We start from the raw sequence: 22,808 nt of genomic DNA, 5'->3' as shown, positions 1-22,808 counted from the left end.
GAAGCACCATCCACGCACGCTGTAGCAGACAAATGGAAATCTTTTTTCACAGGACAATAACCTCCATTTTCCTCCCTGCTGCAAATCTGCAACACCACATACGACTTTCATCGAGCCAAGTTTGTTTAGACCCTGATACCAGGAGCTGAATGAGTAGCCACTCCCGTCAGACCAGTAGATCTGAGGATCTCTGTACAAACCGATCCATACCTTTGTTTTCTGTCCCATCAAGTTATGTATCTTGTCGTTGTCAGCTTTGTTCCTCACAGTGACCAGATCTGTGTAGTGTTCTCTGCAGTGCCTCTGAGCCTCAGTCCAATTCTTTGTTGTATTCACTACCACAAAGTCAGAATCCTCTATTGTTCCTGCAGTTAAGTTAGAGAACGAAAGAGGGATTGTTGAGATCACAATGTTTTCAAAATTATATTTTAGACATTATGTTGTATAGTAAAGATCAATATAAAACACATCATTACCTTTGTAGCAGACAAATGCAGTCTCTCTTTGGCATTGATAATCAGACCATCTTCCATCTTTCCACATGCCCACACAGAGCTCCTCGGCTCTATTATAGTTTGGGTCAGACCCGTGCCAGTTCCTATATTCAGCTCCACTCCCTGTGAACCCATCTGACCACTTCCAGTCAATCTGACTGTACAGGCCAATCCAAACCTTAGAGCTGTAACCAGCAGCAGAAACTGTGTCTTTAAGTTTCTTCATTTCTTCAGTGGTTTCAATGGTGGCCAGGTCTGTGTACCTCCCTCTGCAGTAGCTCTGAGCTTCAGTCCAAGTCATTGCTTCAGACACAAAGTGGTACTGATGGAGGAGGCATGTGGAGAAGGTGAGGCACCCTGAGGATGAAACCAGTTATTTGTGTTATGTATGAAGACTCAAATGAATCTCTATATTCAGATTTCCTGTTAGACATCATACAAAGAGTGAAATTCACTGACCTGAGAGACACAAGACACCAAAGAAGATCCCTTCCATCATGCTGCTGCTCTGTGGACTGTTTGTGCCAGTGTTCATCACCAACAGTAAACTTAACCAGTTCTCATGTAGATTTAGGGAAATGTAACACCAGCTCCTCCTCTTCTACTGACAGTAGAACAGTCATTGTTCTGTTGCATGCTTTATGCAAAAAGGCAAAGATGCAAAATGGCATGACCTCTCACTATGCAGATAGTTCTGATCATATCGGACCAACACTGGTCTCTGCCTCCACCCCTGTGCAGGTGGTGAGTGAATGAATGTCTGTTTGTGTTGAGGTTTCGAAGGTCCTTCATCCCAACAGCCATAAGACTTTTCAACAAACACGTAAAAACAGTGTAATAATTATTCCTCTCAGTTTTCTGAATCTACCTCCTACATATATATCTATCTCATGTGCAATATTCATATTCAGTCTTAAGGTGTGTGTGTAATACTTTTTGAATTGTAACATCCAATGTATATTTTCCACTTCCCATGTGCAATATCACTGTGCATTTCTGGTGTCTTTGTATAGTGTTTACATTTTTCTTTTAATATTTATAGATGTATATATTTATTCCAATTTTTTTATTTATTTATTTTTTTTAATACTTTTATTTTTCTCTATCTTAATGCCCTTCTGCTGCTGTAATGTCGAAATTTCCCCAGTGTGGGATGAATAAAGTCTTTCTTATCGTATCTTATCTTATCTTTGCTCACACCGTGGATCCAATGATACCTCTGTGACAGGGATGTTTGAAATGTTTATCTATTAATGTTGTGATCCCCTCTAATTCCATCCAATATGTAGATCACATGAAAATAAGGATGAAAAGAGAAGAGAAAGAAAGGATCATGATGAGTATTACTATTATTATTATACTGCTATCATCTATAAATTATTTTCATTACAACCAGTCTGACAATAGTTCCTGGTCTCTCTCTCTCCTCCTTCTCTTTGCCTGCTTTCAGGTATCCAGTGTTCATCTTTACAACATGGATGTGTTCATGGAGACACCATTTGCACCACATGTCTCAGATCCAGTCCTTCTAGGCCCGAGCACCAACTCAGCCCCAGCATGTTGTGTGTTTCCTGATCTCACCCACAAACAGCAGCTCTACAGCAGCACTTCCTGGAAGAATTATTCCACTTCCTGAAAATGATGCAAAGGAGTCAACGTGACAACACTTCTTTATGTAGCGACCTCTGCTGGTCCCTATTTCAATACATATGCTGAATGAAGCTACTTGTGTGCTGCTCAAGGTATTTTAGGTCAAACAGAAAATAAAAAAACACATAAGCCATTTATTTATGTTGCATATACACAGATTTATTGATGCATAATTAATTGACATTTTTTCACATCTACTCAATCTTACCAATCTATTCTCTATAAAACAGGGGTTTGCATGAAACCAAAACTAGGCCATTTTTAAAGGAGTTTTTTTTTTAATTTTGCTTTTTATTCTGACAACAAAAACTGAAAGATGACTTCTCTCTGTTTTTGTTTTTTTCATTTAAAACAAGAAAATTAACATCCCATGGGTTTTGCTTGTTTTTTTAGCTTTGGGTTTAAACTGAAATCTCAGATTATATGATGATTATATCAATCCCAGCATCAAACATGCAGCTGAACTGGATCAGTGGTGAAGACAAATACTCACACACACAAGTTGTGTGGTGAGCGAGCTGAGAGCTAAGAGCTGAAATCTCATTCACAAGGAGAATTAGTGAAGGAGTCTGAAACCAGACAAAGTAAAAATGCTCCAAAGTGTCAGTTTGTCTTGAAGAAACATCACAGAGCAGATTAATGAAGTGATAACATTCAAGTACATCAAAAAACATTTCTAGTTTCTCTCACTGTAAAGAAACAATAGACAGAACAAACATCATCCAAATATTCATGAATGCATTCATGTTATAAGAATCTCTAATGACACAATAACTGTAAATCTAATGAAAGGATGTATTCTCTCTCTTTCACTAAAGGAAGCACCATCCACGCACGCTGTAGCAGACAAATGGAAATCTTTCTTCACAGGACAATAACCTCCATTTTCCTCCCTGCTGCAAATCTGCAACACCACATACGACTTTCATCGAGCCAAGTTTGTTGTCACCCTGATACCAGGAGCTGAATGAGTAGCCACTCCCGTCAGACCAGTAGATCTGAGGATCTCTGTACAAACCGATCCACACCTGTTCTTCTTGTTGCATCAAGTTCTGTATCTTGTCGTTGTCAGCTTGGTTCCTCACAGTGACCAGATCTGTGTAGTGTTCTCTGCAGTGCCTCTGAGCCTCAGTCCAAGTCTTTCTTGTCTTCTCTACCACAAAGTCAGAATCCTCTAATGTTCCTGCAGTTAAGTTAGAGAACAAAAGAGGGATTGTTGAGATCACAATGTTTTCAAAATTATATTTTAGACATTATGTTGTATAGTAAAGATCAATATAAAACACATCATTACCTTTGTAGCAGACAAATGCAGTCTCTCTTTGGCATTTATCATCAAACCATCCTCCATGTTCCCACATGATCACACAGAGCTCCTCGGCTCTATTATAGTTTGGGTCAGACCCGTCCCAGTTCTTATATTCAGCTCCACTCCCTGTGAACCCATCTGACCACTTCCAGTCAATCTGACTGTACAGGCCAATCCAAACCTTAGAGCTGTAACCAGCAGCAGGAACTGTGTCTTTAAGTTTCTTCATTTCTTCAGTGGTTTCAATGGTGGCCAGGTCTGTGTACCTCCCTCTGCAGTAGCTCTGAGCTTCAGTCCAAGTCATTGCTTCAGACACAAAGTGGTACTGATGGAGGAGGCATGTGGAGAAGGTGAGGCACCCTGAGGATGAAACCAGTTATTTGTGTTATGTATGAAGACTCAAATGAATCCCTATATTCAGATCTTCTGTTAGACATCATACAAAGAGTGAAATTCACTGACCTGAGAGACACAAGACACCAAAGAAGATCCCTTCCATCATGCTGCTGCTCTGTGGACTGTTTGTGCCAGTGTTCATCACAAACAGTAAACTTAACCAGTTCTCATGTAGATTTAGGGAAATGTAACACCAGCTCCTCCTCTACTACTGACAGTAGAACAGTCAGTGTTCTGTTGCATGCTTTATGCAAAAAGGCAAAGATGCAAAATGGCATGGCCTCTCACTATGCAGATAGTTCTGATCATATGGGACCAACACTGGTCTCTGCCTCCACCCCTGTGCAGGTGGTGAGTGAATGAATGTTTGTTTGTGTTGAGGTTTCGAAGGTCCTTCATCCCAACAGCCATAAGACTTTTCAACAAACACGTAAAAACAGTTTAATAATTATTCCTCTCAGTTTTCTGAATCTACCTCCTACATATATATCTATCTCATGTGCAATATTCATATTCAGTCTTTAGGTGTGTGTGTAATACTTTTTTAATTGTAACATCCAATGTATATTTTCCACTTCCCATGTGCAATATCACTGTGCATTTCTGGTGTCTTTGTATAGTGTTTACATTTTTCTTTTAATATTTATATATGTATATATTTATTCCAATTTTTTTATTTATTTTTTTTTTTTAATACTTTTATTTTTCTCTACCTTAATGCCCTTCTGCTGCTGTAATGTCGAGATTTCCCCAGTGTGGGATGAATAAAGTCTTTCTTATCGTATCTTATCTTATCTTTGCTCACACCGTGGATCCAATGATACCTCTGTGACAGGGATGTTTGAAATGTTTATCTATTAATGTTGTGATCCCCTCTAATTCCATCCAATATGTAGATCACATGAAAATAAGGATGAAAAGAGAAGAGAAAGAAATGATGATGATGAGTATTATTATTATTATTATACTGCTATCATCTATAAATGATTTTCATTACAACAACCAGTCTGACAATAGTTCCTGGTCTCTCTCTCTCCTCTTTCTCTTTGCCTGCTTTCAGGTATCCAGTGTTCATCTTTACAACATGGATGTGTTCATGGAGACACCATTTGCAGCACATGTCTCAGATCCAGTCCTTCTAGGCCCGAGCACCAACTCAGCCCCAGCATGTTGTGTGTTTCCTGATCTCAACCACAAACAGCAGCTCTACAGCAGCACTTCCTGGAAGAATTATTCCACTTCCTAAAAATAATGCAAAGGAGTCAACATGACAACACTTCTTTCTGTTGTTCTGGCTGCTTTGCATTGTAAAACCTCTCTGGCAGGAGTTCTTTGTATTCACTCATGTCCCTCATGGTTACTTTCACAGCAGGGTCATTCAGGTCCAGAGGAGTCCTGCAGCTTCAACAACGAGGAGAGAAACAAAACACAAGTTTCCAGTGGTACTAGCTTTGTGAAGAAGTACCTGGATCTTTAATTCAAACACATCTTTGAGTCAGAACACATTTCTTCTCTGGACTCACATGAGGTCACCCTGACCTTTGACCTCTGAAGTCTAATCTGTTCATCTTCAACTTCTTCAGGTGACAACTGCTCAGAATGTGAGGAAATGATCGACAGACAGACTTGAAATATCTTGTTCAAGAGGCCAAAACATGTTTTATAAGTTCACCACCACCAACTGAAATCTAATCAGTTCATCTGTGAGTCTATGGCTGTGTTCCAAATCCCGATCTGTGGTTTAAATTTAAATAGAAGCAGAGTGGTACATCACAGCACAAAGTGGAGAAAACAAGTTTATTTCTACATTTAAAGATGATCATCCAACATGTTTTTTTACATTAAAGCTGTGAAATAAACATTTATAATTTGCTCCAGAGCCTGGTGCTGTATTTTCATAAATCAGGGGCCACAATTTACACAGAGGGGCCGATTCCATATCCAACATCCATGTCCAACTCCTGATTCAGTAACATGCACATTTAAAGATTCAGTGTTTAGAGTTTGGTGACGTCTAGTGGTGAAGTTGCATGTTGCAGCTGAGTACCTCTCACATCTCCCTCCCCTTCCAGACCTGCTCCTGATGTAAATATAAAGTACTTCAATTTAAAGGACTCATTCTAGGGTAAAGACAAACACAATTTTTACAATTAACATGAAACACACAAGTGAAAACATCACTAGGATTATTTTATATTCAATTTCTGCCAATAGATCCTTTCACCTAAATCTCACACACTGAACCTTGACTTCATTCCATGTTTACTTTTAGCTCTATAGCTTTGAACACACACCATTTATTTATTTTTTTAAAAAGCTTAGACATAAAGATATATGTTAAACACAGTTTATATAATCTTTAATCATTTGATTAATAAAACTAAAATGGATTAATAAAGTGGTGTGTCACCACACACCAGTTTATGGTTTTAATTTAATTAGGAGGTATTGATTATATTTTACATAGTCTGACTCCTGTAAAATTTTATTTAATGGCTTTATTGTTGGTCATGGATTTTTGCACAGTACAGTATGTTTGCAATGACACGTGAACATCACTGGGACCTGTTTGAATCCCCTGTGCCGGGCAGGACGCTGAGAGGCTGTGATGTGCAGGTAGACGGCCACCAGGCCGCGTGCACACCACATCAAATCCACATGCATCCACCAGCAGCTTCGATCTTGAGGTCAAAGGTGAGGGGGGGGTGTCACAGTAGGGCCTACAGTGTAAACACTGACACATGACGGACCAATCACTGCTCTGATGCTGATGTGTTCTCTGCTGGAGCTCTCTCACACACGTTGGTATCATAGACTGACAACACTGTTAGTCCTATGTTAGAAAAAGTGTGTATACCTGCGTTTAAAAAGAAATGCTAAACTGGAGTGAAGCTTCAATATCAATATCAAGATCCAAAGAGACCACTGGTCATGGATTGATGACACAAAGGTTATTGTGGAGACTAAAACACCCAGAGCTCCATGAGCCACGCTGCCAGTGTGAACAGCAGACAACCGCGACACACACGTTTATTTCATTTCTAACTTGTTAATAAATGGAATCATTTTAAATACATTAACTAGCTGATGAGTAGTGCTCCCTGTCTGTGCTGGGCTCTTGGAATTGTCCCTGTGGTATGATATTTCCTCTCCACAGTCGCCAATATGCTTGCTCACTGTGGGAACTGTTGGGTTTCTCTATATTAATACGATTTTAAGGTCTTGACCTTCTTTATAAAGTGCCTTGAGATAATGTATAGTATGATTTGGCGCTATACAAATAAAACTGAATGGAATTGAATATTGAACTTTGAGAAATTCAATGTTTATTACGTCTCATCATATTTTAGTAACTGGTCATTTGGGGCATAAGAAGGTTCCAGGGTTTCACAATGATGACTGAGGATTTAGATCTACAGCTCAGATGAAAGTGTGTGTGTGTGTGTGTGTGTGTGTGTGTGTGTGTGTGTGTGTGTGTGTGTGTGTGTGTGTGTGTTACAGTTCTGGTTGTTATGGAATGCGTTTCAGACAAACATGGGTTTAAATGCCTGTGTGTACAGTTACAGCTCTGCAACATGATCCTGCTGTATCTCCATCCCCTGCTAGCCCACTTTCTGTAGCAGCCTTTGACACTGACTGCTCACAACGCTCACATTCCTCCATCAACAGTGCTAAGCCAGTTTTCAGCCACGCAAACATGCCAGCGAGTTTCGCAGTTCTACACCAGATAATTCATTTCTTCTTCTCATTTATTTCATTCACGGAATTTCTTTCTTCCTGAGGGAGATTTTTAGGGCAATATCAAATCCCATGAATGTATGTTAGGTACACCTAGCTTAGCAGAGCGAGACTGGAAACCGATACACATTCACTCCAAGTTTAAAAATGCACATGCCATTCCTCTAAAACTAAATAAAAATGGTTTTAGGTGAGTTACATGCTGGATCTACTTGTTGTGTCCATCCAACAAGCACCTCTACCTTGTTGCAATAAGACTAATTTATGTTAAGGTTGTTTTCTGACGGAATGGTACCCAACCTGGCAACCTGTGACTGTTTCAACTGAGGAGCTACTTTGTGAGTCTACTAGGCTGCCGAACCTAAATTAGAAAGTCTGGTCCACAGAGGCTTTTTGTGATCTGCATCACCATCTTGTCCTGCCCTTATTTCTGTCGCCTAGCAACAGAACTGAAGTTGGACACAAACAGAAAGTTTAAACGCTCCCTTTTCTTTTCTATGTGCACCTCTAGCTGTTTGGTTGAGTTGAAGCATGATATTCATCGCTTGCTGGCACCATTACCTCTTCGAAAAACAGTTCGCCACTGAGGCACAATGAATTCTGGGATAGGTTGGGCCAGGAGGGATCCACTTGTTGGAGCCTTTGTTTCTTGTGGATTGAGGGACATATTTGAAGGAGTCTTCAAAATGGGAACGTCTATTCGCACCACACGGTTTTCAAATGAAGCCTCCGAAAGATGCAAACCCATTTTGTCTCTTTGTGTTATTCACGGGCTGGAGAGATATCAGGAGGTCTATTTTTGAGCTTTTGAACATATCCAACACAATTTGTCCAGTTCTGTGGTTTTAAAAGAAAAGTTCAACATGTCCAGCAGGTAATTCAGCCTAAATGAGTTCAACAAATGGCAAATGCTCTGTATTTTTATGGACTATTCTACTCTTGATGACCCCTCAAAGCACTTTACAATACAGTTTTTACCTTTCACCCATTCACACACACATACAGTGCATCTATGTGCAGCACTTTCTCTGTTACACATCAGTCACACACTGTCAGCACAGCCGTCTGGGGCAATTTTGGGTTGAGTATCTTACTCAAGGACATTTCGGCAAGCAGACTGGAGGAGACTGGGATTGAAACACCAATCGGTGAGTCACAACAAAGAAACGCACTGTGTTTTAGTAGTATTGTTGGTCTTATCTTTGGATAGAGTCAGGTTAGCTGTCCCACTGTTTGCAGTCTTTATGCTCAGGTAGGCTAACCATGTCCTTATCCCTCTTACCCGAACTCCATCTCATCAGTCAGCTAGTGATAACAGACAGGTTTGCAAAAAGGTCTCATGTTTATTCATTTTCAAAGACGCACAAACAGCATCGAATATTGCATTCCTTATTTGTGACACACTTTCGAACAAACACTGTACATTTGCAAAACACATCAAAGTGGAAAAAAACGATCAAATAAAGTAATTATTGTCATTTTGGACAAGACACCATTTCTTTTTCTCGACCCCTTCACTTCACGTGTGCTCACCACTTCCTTCCAAGAATCTTCAACATCCTGAGCTCTTCTCTCCATGACAAACCTACTTCACATTACCCGGATTAAATGTACCGTCTTTCCACAAGGTTCATGTTATAGTTTCAAAGCAGCAGAGTGGTCCAGTGACCCCGACTCCGCACAAGACTCTGAACCACTTTAAGTCCCAGAATCATTCAGGGATGCTTCATGGCATCAGGTTCTCCATGAGACCTGTGAAAAAAAGTATTGACACTTATAAACACTTTTACTTTCACTATTACTGAAGTAAAAGTGTAAATAATCATGCTTGTTCAAAAACTGCTGAAATATCACAAGAAAAGTGCTGCAACAGGCAGAAAACAAATAAATGGAAAGATTGACCATTTTATGATTGAATGATTGAACAACCTGTCAGCAAGAACAGTGAGTTAATCAGCAAGCTATAATTGCAAAATATCTGGGGAAGTAGATTATACAGCTTAGTTTATAATATCAGGACACTTGCATGATATCAAATTTATAAAATCTGGGGAATAGGATTTAATATGACCACTCAATAGAGTTTTTGGCAAAATCAGACAATTTGATTCTGCAGTTTTTTCATTTTTTCAAAAGGTCCATTCCCCCAAATTACAAAAGCACGAATTCCAAATTACTTCTAGTGGCATGTAGCCATGCAGCTAGTTTAGGTTTGATTTGTCTGGATGGTGACATATCGGCCTCCAGCCCAGTGTTCGAAAAAATGAAGCCAAAATAGGGAAGTTAATCAAGATGTCCACAATCAACTTGTAAACCAGAATATTTCAGCAGCAGAGACAAAACAAAAAAAACGTATTAATGTGTGTGCCTCATCAAATACAACAAAACAGGATCTGTTGACACAAAACACCTCTTAATAAGACACATGATCGTTTCACGAGTCTCTTTTGTCAAATACAGCAACCAAAATGAAAGCATGATGGTGATGGACACAATTCTAACATAATGACATATTGTCTCAGAGTGAAAAAAAAAAACATGGACTGTCCAGCAGGTCCATAGTCTGAGAACTATTACGTACAAATAAACAACTTAGTATCAAATAACTCTGTTTCAATATCGTCACGTAGAAACAGTGACACACATGGAAGCACGTGTTGAATGGGGCGAATTGAAAATTGGCAAATCACACAGTTACTGTTTATCTCTCTTTGCCCTGCCTGGTGGAGAGAATGCTGCAGCTGCACAATCGTATTCTTTACATCCCAGTGAAAACAGAGGGAGGGATTTTATTTTTGTGTGCCCGGGAAAATGAGCAGACTTAATCTTCACACATGTGGTCACTGAATGAAAACATAAAAGTTGTCATATTACACATCATGAGACGGGAGCATGGTGAGAGATCTGTTGTATGTTTACCATTGTACAGGTTCAACACACAGATTGCATTAGCCACATTATGCTCGTGAAGGCATCACTAACAATGAGATATCTGTATATATATAACAGATAGTTCATAGTTAATTGCTATAATGTGGCAAAAAAAATGAAATCCAGATCTTACACAGTTAGACTTACTCTAAAATACAAGACAAACATCATATACACAACCTGACGTAAAAAACATTTATCAGAATTAAACCCTGATTAGTTTTGGGAGTGAGCGATTACGTGCAAGCAGAGACAGTGCAACTTGGGCCTGAGTATAAAGTCCTTCAGATTTGAGGAGATAAAACAAAGCAAGGAACACAGAACTTAAACACAGAACTTAAACACATCTTGTACAAATGAGAGTCAGTGAAGCACGATGTCCTTTAATACAAAGGTCATAAACCGGCGACACCATCACCTCCAGCTGAAAAAGAATACAGGGTGCACCACAGTGAAGAGCCCGAATCCCTGAGCAGTCCAGCATCCACCCAGAGTTCAGTTCTGCAGGAAACCAACAAAACAAAACAGACTTAATTCTTGTGAACACAGCATGAACAGCCTACAACAGGTATTTTCATTCACATTGGGAAATGTTAGATTTGTGCCCAGTATTATGGAATCACAGGAACTTCTCTACAACTGCTTCTCTTTAACAAGATGTCTGATGCTGGTGAGGATGATGATGATGATGATGATGATGCTACTCACAGCCGGTTTTAGCCACAGCAACTTGCTAATGTAAATCAGATCATTAGTTAGCTCTGTGATGGTTCTTTGAGACAAACTGACACTGAAACAATTTATTTGATTTCACTAATTTTTCTTCTGATTGAGGTTTCAGCCTCTTAGCGATCTGCATGCCGTCTCTGTCAGAATGTGGTCGTCTGAAAGCTGCTTGTTGGAGTCCCAACTCCCCTGAAGAACATCACATTCACCCAAGACTTGTGTTTTTTGGCACTGCAAGCAACTCCCCACAAAGTAAGTATACATTGCTTTTCACGTGATTAGTCTTTTTTTCCCATTTATTGAAATGTGCAACATTCCAACTTTCCACTTTTGTTTTCTAGACAGACACCATAATGTATGCCAGTGATTACAGCCAGGAACCTGCAGGACATCTCATCCACTACTATGTTACTTTCAATTGAAACACTGCACAGCTCCAAGGCCCCTGGTGAAAACAATCTCGTGATAGATATACCACAGAAGGAGATCTCTGATGAAACAATGTAAGCCTTTTTTAGACATGACCTCTAGGTAAAACCCGGAGGACACCAGCAAATCCTTTGCGTTATTCAAACGAGAGGTGGAGCAGCCGGGTGCAGCAGACAGAGACAGGAAGTGACATATTAACTCAGCTGCAGCGATAAAGTGACCATAAACTCTCTTGACATCTTTGCCAGTGTCTTCTACGTGTGTGGCACGTCTTTATCCCCTGGAGATATTTGTTTTCCTTTAGTTCTTTTCATTTTTGCATCTGTCTGTTCAGTGCATGTCTGAAGCAGCCTACTGTTTGTTCACATCAACTTAACCACATAAGCTTAGTATGGAAGTTTATTAATGACAACACAAAGCTGAAGCTTCATCCAAACTAAAATTTGAGAATCAAAAGGGCTCTGAGATCGAACAGGAATTCCGAAACATGATTTGCGAGCTGAATCTTGAAATCAAAAGTCCAGTTGGTATTAAATTACATTTTTTAAGACATTGTTATTAGTCATAATCACAATTGATATTAATATAAATACATATTATTTAAATGCAGACCATTAATTTAACTGGCAACATTACAAACGGAGTAATTTGTGAATTACAATTTGCATTTTGTCTTTTTAATTAATTTTAATTCAATATCATCAGGATTGCATTTCTATAACAAACTGACCAAACCTTCTAGTGAACACGTATTGAACAGGACTTGATGGGGATTCAATCATATCAAAATCATCAAATCTCACATTTTCATCTTGCAGATTGATCCCTGTCCATATATCGTTTTACCACTAATATGCCTCCATACTCACAGGCTGATTTGATGGACAACAAGTCTGCCTTTAGTAAAACCAGTTAAGTGACTCTCTCACCACAAAAACATTCTTTCTTCGAAAAAAGGAACATGACGGCGAGATCACATGCAGATATCTGGTATTAGAAACATTGGGAATAAGGGGATTACTTACTTAAAAAAAGAGAAGAGATTGTCTTCATAAATACCACTGGTATAACTGTCTACGTCTCAAACTGTACACTGAGTCTCATTGGTAGTACCCTCACTGGAAATACTGAAGTGGTGTTAATGAAGGGAACCAGCGTCTTGGTGAATGTCCGTGAGAAGGTGAAAAGGTTTGTGTTTGTATCCAGGTCAAAGAATGACAGCTTTCCTCTGTCCCAGTCCAGATGCACCCTGATCCTCTGAATCGGGTTCTTCACTGAGAGTGTTCGGTCAATGTGTGGTGAAGAGTACGCTTTGTGCTTGCCATTCTGGAACCATATTTCCCAGTAACCAGTCGGAATATCTCCCTGCCTCTCGACAGACTCCTCTATCACACCCACTGCCCAGTTGGCATCATTTGTAACTTGAACATCCCAGCTGTGAGTCCCCGAGTGAAAGCCCTCAGATCCCAGGACTGTGGTGTAACTATCAAACCTCTCTGGGTTTTTCGGAAGCCGACTCTCCCTCTCTATACATCCTACACTTCTCAGATCTTCACTTAGGAAAAGGTTTATCTGAGCTGTGTTTGGGTCCAGAATCACAGGAGTGTAAGAGACCATGTCCTTCATCTTGTTCCATATGCTATAGGTGAGGTTGCCCACATGTTTTGGCATGTCTATCAAAACTCCAGAGGCCAGCTTTGGATCTTCCGGCAGATGGCGCTGCTTGATTCTTTCCACTGTGGCATTGTAGTGCTGCAGGAATGAGACGTCTGACTTTTTCAGTTCCTTCTCTGTGGATCTGATAGTTTCTGAAAGAGCTGCTATCTCTCTGCTCAGAGCCTCAATCCTCTGCTCGATCACTTGACTCTTCTGCTCCTCCTCCTTCCTCAGTGCCGTCATCCTGTCTTCTTCTTCTTTTTGTAAAAAATCCCGAAGCTTCTTAAACACATCTTTGATCCTCTTCTCTGTTTGTCGGCCCTGGGCCTTAATTTCCTCCACGGTTAGATCCCAGTTAACTTTAACTTGACTCAAGCGCTCCAGTTTGTCCTGTAAGGGCTTCAAGGATGTCATGAGCTGTTCCCTGTTATCCTGTGCAGCTTCATCGGTTGGTCTGAAACTGTGATTGGTGTGTGTTCTTGAGTCACGACAGACGACACACACGGGCTGCTGATGGTCCAAACAGAAGAGCTTTAGTTTCTCGGAGTGCAGGTTGCAGAGAGCCTCAGTCCCAGCAGAGGTGCTCTCTTCCAGAGAAAGGTCCTGTAACAAGGCTTCACACAGGTTTTTCAACGCCAGGTTAGATGGCGGCTCACTCTTTGAAGATCTTCTTTTGCAAACTGGACATTGGAGAATCACTATGTCCGTCCACCAGATCTGCAAACAGTCTTTGCAGAAGCTGTGACTGCACGAGAGCACAACAGGGTTTTTGAAAATCTCAAAACAGATGGGACAGGAAAAGTCAGCTGCTGATCGCAGGGCCATGTTCTGTCTCAGAGGCAAAGTCGTAGTTACTTTCACATTAAATCACACCTCAGTCAAGCCAGTCAGCACTGCACCGAAACAGCAATATGTCAGTATCCCACGCAGTGTCCCCAGCTCTTCTTACTGAATCTGTTCCCTCTTAGAGAAAGTGCTGGGTCTGAATCCTTAAATCCTTTCCTGGGCCTCTCACCTCAGAGAAAAACAGTCACAAACTGTGTTTCCGTACAGCTTATGAATGGGAGGAGTCCTGTCAGGGCATTTCCTGTATGAGATCATGGGCTAGATAGCAATGACTCAGCATAAAAACGAGGACCTGTCTCAAAAAGCTGAAAACACGAGGACTAACAAACAGTTAAGTTTTAAAGTGGAATCAGTCCAGCATCTCCAGTGTTCCAGATATTCCTTATTGCCACAGCTGACGTTCAGACTCCTGTCTTCTCCGACAGACAAATACAATCAACAAATTCCTGGTTAAAGTCCAGGCAGTCAGATAACGTGTAGACACTTGTCTTGACACTCCTCTGTCACTGTACCAACCGTGGGTGTGTTGTATTCCACCTGCTGCTCACCTGCCCTGTCTGTGTTTCATAATCTGCACCACATATTTCTTATTAAAAAAATCAAACATGCCCGGTATGGACGACGCTATTACATGAATCAAACTTTAATTCTAAAATGCCATGATTTAAAATCTAATAATACAAGTCTCGATCGCTACAATCCTTTAATATTCAGATATTAAGCACCATTAAAGTGGTAACTCAATTGTTCTGAAAAGTCATGCATGAGTGCTGGGTTACATGGGTTCATTCTGTTTATGGTTTGCTTTCCTGAATTAAACTGGGCAGTCATAATTATCTCATCCGTCTGACAGATTTCAGTCACAAACAAAACTCTTGACAAGTTGTTCCTGACAGACATATGGCGACAAGTGCTATAAAAAAACAAACACGGAACTGTAAAATAAATAGTCTCCTTATGAAGCTACATTTAAATTCATTTGATCCATATCTGCACCAAACTGCACCTGCTTATAACCAATATCTTATGGATTCCTCTTTGGGTTATGACCCATCCCTCCACAAAATGACAGGGAAATCGTTTCAGTACTTTTTGTGTAATCCTGCTAATAAACAAACGCAGACAAACACATCACCTCCTTGACAGAGGTAACAAAAACCTCAAATTGGTAAAACTTGGCATGAAATATTATCTCAATCAGCTCTTTTAGGGGTCTTCTACTGATAAAAGAGGTATATTATAGGCCACATGATGACTCTCCTCTGTTGACTTTTCCCATATATACATTTCTGGCCCCAGTCAGGAGGATTTAAACCAGTAACCTTCTCATCTCTCCAACCATCAGACTCCAGATCTGTTTACTTTATAAACACAGCTGAGCCCTCCAGTATGTGGGTCTTATTCTCCGATGAGTAGGGGAACTCCAAATGCTCGGCCACAGTGCAGCTGAGGCTATCTGCTCCCATGTTGCATGCCGTGTTTATATAATTGCTGATCAGAGGCCCTGTGAAGCTGCCCTCTCCATCTTTCTGTCTTTAAACGACTGGTCCTATAAAAAGCCGGCTGACCCTGCTGAGACTCTGACCTGCCAGGCAGCCTCTCGATGTCCAGCAGCAGCTGAGGCTCTTGGTGTACACACATAACAAACACCTGCCACGGCCTGACCTTTTACCATGTCCACCATGGTACACACACACACACAACACCTAGCCCATGAAGCGTCGTATATCAATGTAATCCTCTGTATCCCTGCTGTGATATCAAAATTCATAAACTGGTTAAGGCTGCTCAGTTGCAACCTTTGGAATCATATATTGTCCTTTTTTTATGTATGACAAATCCTAGTACATTATTGTTTCATATGTATGTAGTCATCCAAACAATATGATACTAGAAAACTGTTCATTTGACTATGGCTAAGGCAAGATGTAAAAATTTTAAAATATAGAGTGCAGAGTGGGATGTAAACAAATAGTTAAAAATGAAATATATAAATTGATACAGACATAACATATACAATTAAAATGCTACTAAGAAGAGCACATACCTCCACCAAGGCCCAACAGTCCCCTTGAATTCAATCAAGCTGCACCAAATCAGGGTTAGATAGAGATCAGACATCAAACTTTGTCTGATATGAATTATTCTGATAAAAAACATTCCCGGATCTGCTCCAAAATTGAATGGGGGTCTACATGTCTCATCCCACATCACTCCACTCAGTTTTGTGGAAATCCATTCAGTAGTTAATGCGTAATCCTGCTTACAAACAACAACACAAACAAGAATATCAGCAGACCGGGCGAATACATATCCTTAAGAACAAAATAAAAACTCAGATCACTTTTTTGTATGTTGTTAATTCATCCAGCTTGTCAGTTTGTCGCTAGAATTTTTTTTTAATTACATTGCTGCAGTTTTAATTTGAAAAGTTTTTCATTTTAAGTTGTTTTTTCCATATTTGCCACACGTCAAAATGACGATGGCAAGGAAATTAAGCCCAATCCAAGGGACAGCAAAGGCGTTTAAAGTTAAATAAATAAAAGGGATCTGGTAGGATTTATTTTAAAAAATGTAGTTCTTATTATAAATATTGTAAGTGGCTCTTAATGTGATATGCATTATTCATTTAGTTAGCACTGTGGGGTCTATGTGCTATGAACAAGTAGAACTATTTTAAGCAAGAGGGTAAAGGATGTAAAGACTCGGGACAAAAGGTGAATGACCTCCATTTACGACAATCCTTGGTTTAAAAAGTCCTATGGGGTCCTGAGAGTTTCCTCTCATGATTTCATTGTAAGTAATCTATACTTATATATCTATATCTAATATGTGATTTTAATAGATGGTAGATTTAAAAATTGAATCGAGTTTTATAGTAATAGTAAATTATAAAGTCAGTCCAACACCAGTCTGACTCATTCTACATCAACATGATGAACATTCAGATCCACTCACCTGTCCAGGCGGGCTGCTGTTTATCTGTGCTCCACCACGAAGCTCATGGTGGTCCCATCAAACGAGGGCGGGGCAATGATCCGGGGCCCCTGTTGGGATGTGATGCTGATGACCGGCTGCTTGACGCCGGAGAAGCCCTGTGGCGGCCTGCTGGTGGAGGCCTGCTGTTGAGATCCAGTGGCCGCCTGGGGCGACTTCCCAGTTGCCATGTAGAAGGGGCTCTCCATGTACATCCCCTCAGTCTGCTGGGACATGGCTTTCTCTGCGCTCTCCACTCCTGGCTGCACCGACATCTGTGACTGCACCAGCGTCCGGGCCGGGATCACCGAGGGTGTGGGCATGAAGCCTGGGTAGATCATGTAAGTGTGTCCGTACGCTCCTGGACTGAGTGCCAATGGTGAGATCGGCATGGGCACCGGGGTCATGGGAGGCTGCGGCATGGGCACATCCACATACTGGCCTGTTTCTGGGTCAAAGAGGCGCTTGGTGGCCGGCTGCACAGGAGTGTCCACCAGGTAGTAGTTTCCAGTGGTGGGATCCAGGAGCATCTTCCGCTGGGTGGCCTGGAAGGGGTCTATGGTGGGAGCGGGGGTGATCGCCGGGGAGAAGCAGTAAACCTGTGGCTGATTGGAGGACATGCCCAGTGGTAAGGAGTGGTAGATGGTAGCAGAGGGTACTTCTGGTGAGCATGTCTCCATCGTGATGCTGGAGCGTGTTTGGGTCTGGCTGTGGTCCTCTTGGCCCCTGGCACCAGATCCAAAGTATCCCGGAGGAGTGGTTGAGTGTGACTGAGTATTGGAGGAATAAACAGACGTTTTATCGGCATATGGGGGCTTTTTGCTGCTGCTGGCATGAGACTTGACCGGAATGGTTAGGTAGTTCTCATTGTCCTGTGAAAATCGGTCCACCTCCTTTGTTTCAGCTCCATCGTTTCTGCTTGCCCTTTGTTGGCTGGTTTTTAATGAGACGGGCAGTTTGGGGGACTTCGGGACAAAGGTTTTGGTGCTGAAAGGTGTTTGAGCGGCTGTGTTTGACTGAGTCACCTTAGCGGCTGTGGAAGCTTTGAGGCTGGAGCTGAGGCTGAACTTGTTTTTGCTGCCTGTGGTGCCAGTGGTTTGCGCTGACTTGGCAAACAGCCTGTCATCACGGCCACTGGATGTCTGAAATCCCTTGAGAGGGTCTCTGTCCTCCCGCCTCAGCAAGCTCTCACCGCTAGGGGACGCCGGTAGTGCTGGTGGTGTCTTGTCTACGTTGGGATAGGAGTCTCGTCTCACTGTCTGGTACATGTTGGACTCTCTTGCTCCGTCCTCCTCAAGTCCCCCATGTTCCTCGTTGGCTAACATTGAGAGCACGTGGCTGTCAGTGAGGGGCTGCAGCTCATTCTTCCTTTTCCATTCATTTTTCTCGTACACATAGAGCTGCTCCATGGTCTTCACAGCAGCCTGGAGTTTGGCCAGAGCCATCTGATTTGCCATTTTGGACTCAGGTTTCTTATCTGTCATATCAGATGTTTTCTCCAGTTTATTTGAAGCTATTTTGCTTTCAATTCTCAAACCAATGCCTCCCTCTGATGAATTATTTGTGGCCGCTTTCCCTGCTGCCCACTGCAGCGGAGCACTTCTGGCGCCCTCTGGAGACGCTCTGTCAATGTCCAAGGGTTCCCGGTTCGACAAGTCAATATCCCCACATTGTTTTTCGTTGTTGTTTGTATTCACGGACTGACATTTTATCACTATGGGGGACACAGAATTGGGATTTCGATATGGCGTTTGCTTCTTTTGCTCTGCGTGGTTGTCAGCAGACGCTGATTTATTCTCATTGTTATCCAAAGAAACAAAGTGATAGGAGCTTTTAACCAATTTACGCACGTCTCTCACTTGGTGAATTGGCGTCTGCAGTTTCCCTATATTGTCCCTAATGTCTCTGACCATGAAATGCGGCACTTTATCTGAACACTCACCTTTCAGAGCTGCAGCCAGCGCCTGGCATTTGAAGTCATCTGCTCTGGTGAGGCTGGCTGCGTTACAGCCTATATTAGGAGCGCGCAGCTTGGAGACGCCGAAAGGCTCCGCTTTGTTGTCCCTGACGCTCCTCAAATTGATTTTAATCTCCGGAGATTTAGATGTGGCGACTCTCCTGGACTCTGCGACGTATAAAGTGTTATCAGAGCGCAGTTTCACGCCTCCGTCGTCGTCACATGGAGAATAGCTCCTGCTCTGCAGCTGCTGCCCGACCTCCCCGTCACTGGACAGCAGTTGGATACTTGGCACAAACAAATGTGACATTTTAGTGGGTTTGCCGCTGCCCGCCGTGCACTGATCTCCGTCGCCCTCTCTGTGGTGAGCTGACGGCGGCTTCTCCTCCTGAGTTTTGTCGTTTTTATGATCCTTTTGAAACTCTAGCTCCTCGTCCCTCCAGCATCTGAACGCGCTATTCTGGCTGCGGAGGAGCGTGCTTCTGGACGCTTCCAATGCGCCTTTTTTAGTATCAATTCCAACCTCGTTTGCCGGCTCCAAATTAGTATCTAGTGCGGGAGCGGCCGCGTCTTGCCTCCGAGAGTCGCTCCTGGTATCAGATGAGCCACTGTCCACAAGGTCCTCTAATTCATCCACACACATTATGGCGTAGTCGGAGCTGCTCTCTGAAAACCTGGAGCTCTGTCTGTGCAGCTCCCTGCTCCCCTTCCCCTTCAGACTGTCGCTCTCCTGCTGCACAAAGCACGGAGAAGGCGCCTGATGCGGCTCACTGATCTCCCCTCGTTCCATCTTGCGCTCCTGCTCGAACTGCATCTTCTTAGAAATCACATTTTTGATCAGGCTCGAGGCAAATATGGCTTTCTTGTGCGTGTCCTCCATGGTTTTAGAGGGCGGCTTGCTGGCCACTCTCCTCTGGCTGCTTTGCAAACTGTTGGTAACTTCATCTGTGGAACGTGATCCTGCTGCGTTTTCTGCAAAGTCCGTGCGCCTTTCTCCCCCAGACATTCCCGATTTGACATTGCATCGAAAATTCAGAGTCTCCGTGAGCCTTATCACCCCACTGTGACCCTGGCTGAATTTCCCCATCAGCTCTATTTTCTTTGTGGATGACGACGCACCGTGGGGGTTTCCACTCAGAGTGAAGATTTTGCCGGGTGGCGGTTTGATGCTCGCCAGTGCAATGTCCTTATAACCTCTATTGTCTATGTTTTTTGCTATTTCAAATGAGGCCGTCGAGTTTTGGTGGGAAACAACACTTTGGTCCAGTCCCTGTGACATGTTCATGTTGCCATATTTCAGGTCGACAAACGTGGACCACCTGTTTATCCCTATGCCATGCTCTGATGCGGAGGACTCGCTGGATGTGCTGAAATTGATGGCGTAAGGGTAAGCCAGGCTCTTGAAGGCTCTGGCTGTCAGGTTGCGCACCTCCTTGTCAGCGTCGTCCAGCTCGCTGACGGCGCTGGACGCACCGCTGGAATACTCAGTGAACTCTTTCCCCTTCAATTTGCCGCCAAAGTGTACGCGTCCGGGCGCAGCTATGAAACACTTCGCCCTGTCAGACAGCGTCTCTGTCTTCCCATCAACTCCCCTTAACACATAGCGACTCACGTCTCCGGAGCGCCTGGTATGATAAAGAATATTTCCATGTTCTTGGATGTTGCCAGGGTCATTTATAGCTCGAGAAGTGGCCCTGATTGACAGGTGAATCTGCCCCCCACTGTTTCCACTGCACTGCTGCTGCTGGGACTTTGACACACTCTCATCTGAGCTGGCGATCTTGGCCGCGTCGCACGGATCACTTTCAAGCAGAGTGCTGACTGTTGCTGCTGCGCCCTGAGAGCGAGGCTGGCCACCGGCCCCCCTCTCCCCCGTCGCCCCGTCTCCGTCGAGAGAAGCATAATCGACAAAGGTGTACACCCGGTTGTCTTCCTCGATGTCCCAGCTGGTAGAGGAGCCGAGGTCGTAGTCCCCCTCGTGGTCAGAAAGCTCGGAGAGCTGGATCTCGTGCGTGGTAATGTAATGTGACTCGTCCTCGGTTACGCACGGGACGCAGTCGTCACAAAGCACCAAACTAACATCATCCTCCTCTTCATCATCATCATAATCATCCGACTCACTTCTCCCACTCAGATAATTATCATCACAGTGTAGTTCACCATCTCTTTCTGTCTTCATGACCTCGTGTTTGGACACATCTGGCTGCGTAATGGCGCGCTCGCTTCTGTCTCCTGATTCGAGACGACCCTCTGACTTTGCGCTGAGACAAGGAGGAACTGATGACAATGATGAATCAGGGGGACACTCCTCAGCAGCTCCTGTTTGCTTCTCAACCCCGGAACTCGCTTTCCTCTCAGCATTAATCTCTGCTGTATTCGCCAGATCGTGGGTTGGTCCCGTTGCGCACGGAGCTCCCGCTCTCCTCTTGTCAATAAGGACAGACATTTGGTTTCTCAAACCAAAGCAACAGTCCTTCCCAGCTTTTGTCCCGCTCGTCTTTACGTCCATGAACTCAAAATCGACGTAGTTGCTTTCGTCTTGCTTCACCGGGGCATCCTCGTCTCCGTGCGCCGGTTTTTGGAGCAGATCCTTCATCGCCCGGAGAGTCGCCGAAGTCTCCACGCAGCTTTGCTCCGTCTCCATGGTTGGAGTGGCAGGTTTTAGCTTACATTTGGTGTCCGACAGACAAGAGGCGACAGAGATGAACCCCCCCCCCACGCCACCCGGAGTCCCCCCGTCCTCCAGACAGTGATGGTGCAGCGCGCAAAGCTCCGTGCCTGGTTAGACAGTCACTCTGATGACACGGAGGCGCTCCAGACATTCCAGCTAACCGCGACTTGAAGGCCAAAGCCGAGGATCTAAAATGGAACAGAGACATTACTGACTGCCGTCTGGCTCACATGGGTCTCAAGATGAGGGTCGCGGGCCAAAGGGGGTTGTTGAGAGGCCCCCCATGCAATATGGCATTATTAATAACCTTTTTAATGTTCATGTTTGGTTCCCTCAAGAGTATTTCAACGTCTGTATAATTTACACAAAAAACAAATTCAACTATAAAGTGGAAAAGCATAGAAAATAATGTAAACCACTCATATTAATAATAGTTTGTATTATTTTATCTATAACACCACCTGGACGATCTCTAGACATATTCCAGTGTTCATATAAACGTTTAAACTGCAGCTATGAGAGAAAGGACAGGGAACTGGTAAAGGGTCAGAGATGAAGAGCGCAACTGAAAGATCCAGATGGAATATCTGCAGATCAGATCAGAGAAGTGAATGGTTTACAGAATGAACAGGAGGAGCAGCTGCAGGCATCAGACTCGTTTCAGTTGCTCAACGTTTGAAAAGACCAATACCTTCATGTTTATAGCCTCTGGATGTTTCATTGAGGGAGATGGAGCAAAATGCAATTTCATTTTTTTATTGTTTTCACATGTGTTAAAGGGGATCTCTGAAAACAGGATACATGCTCTGCCCAGCCAAGTTGTTGTTTACATGTCTTTCTTTATTGAGCAGGTTTGTACTATTTCGTCTATTAAAGGAAGCTGACCTGAGTCGAGAGTTTAAGGACAAAGGGTGATGTTTGTTGCACAGATCACAGTGAAACCCCAGTGCCACAAAACTCATTCCACACAACTTTGTTGTTCTCTTGTGTGTGTTTGCATGCTTGGCCGATAACGCAGATTCTGATCTG

At 42.9% G+C, this 22,808-nt stretch overlaps 2 protein-coding genes across 3 annotated transcripts; both read right to left on the bottom strand.

Annotated features, from left to right (window-relative positions):
* Positions 1–2,216: 2,216 nt before the first annotated feature.
* On the bottom strand, positions 2,217–4,762 carry LOC138406459 (macrophage mannose receptor 1-like). The gene is made up of 3 exons (XM_069518782.1): positions 3,916–4,762; positions 3,439–3,813; positions 2,217–3,327 (listed from the first exon to the last, which is right to left on the bottom strand). Exons 1-3 carry the CDS (start codon positions 3,989–3,991, stop codon positions 2,957–2,959), a joined length of 822 nt encoding a protein of 273 aa, XP_069374883.1. The 5' UTR covers positions 3,992–4,762; the 3' UTR covers positions 2,217–2,956.
* A 4,148-nt stretch (positions 4,763–8,910) lies between these two features.
* On the bottom strand, positions 8,911–21,859 carry c22h4orf54 (chromosome 22 C4orf54 homolog). 2 transcript variants are annotated; one of them, XM_069518809.1, is made up of 2 exons: positions 17,134–21,859; positions 8,911–11,019 (listed from the first exon to the last, which is right to left on the bottom strand). In XM_069518809.1, the coding sequence occupies exon 1, from the start codon at positions 21,750–21,752 to the stop codon at positions 17,154–17,156; it is 4,599 nt and encodes a 1,532-aa protein (XP_069374910.1). In that variant the 5' UTR covers positions 21,753–21,859; the 3' UTR covers positions 8,911–11,019; positions 17,134–17,153. The 2 variants fall into 2 exon arrangements, with proteins under 2 accessions (XP_069374910.1, XP_019966902.2); XM_020111343.2 differs by lacking the exon at positions 17,134–21,859 and adding an exon at positions 12,699–14,615.
* Between the last annotated feature and the right edge of the window lie 949 nt (positions 21,860–22,808).

This window comes from Paralichthys olivaceus, chromosome 22 (genome assembly GCF_024713975.1).
Source record: "Paralichthys olivaceus isolate ysfri-2021 chromosome 22, ASM2471397v2, whole genome shotgun sequence".
Taxonomy (NCBI): Eukaryota; Metazoa; Chordata; class Actinopteri; order Pleuronectiformes; family Paralichthyidae; genus Paralichthys; species Paralichthys olivaceus.
The sequence above is the reverse complement of the archived record's forward strand: the minus strand, read 5'-3'. Positions and strand labels throughout refer to the sequence as shown.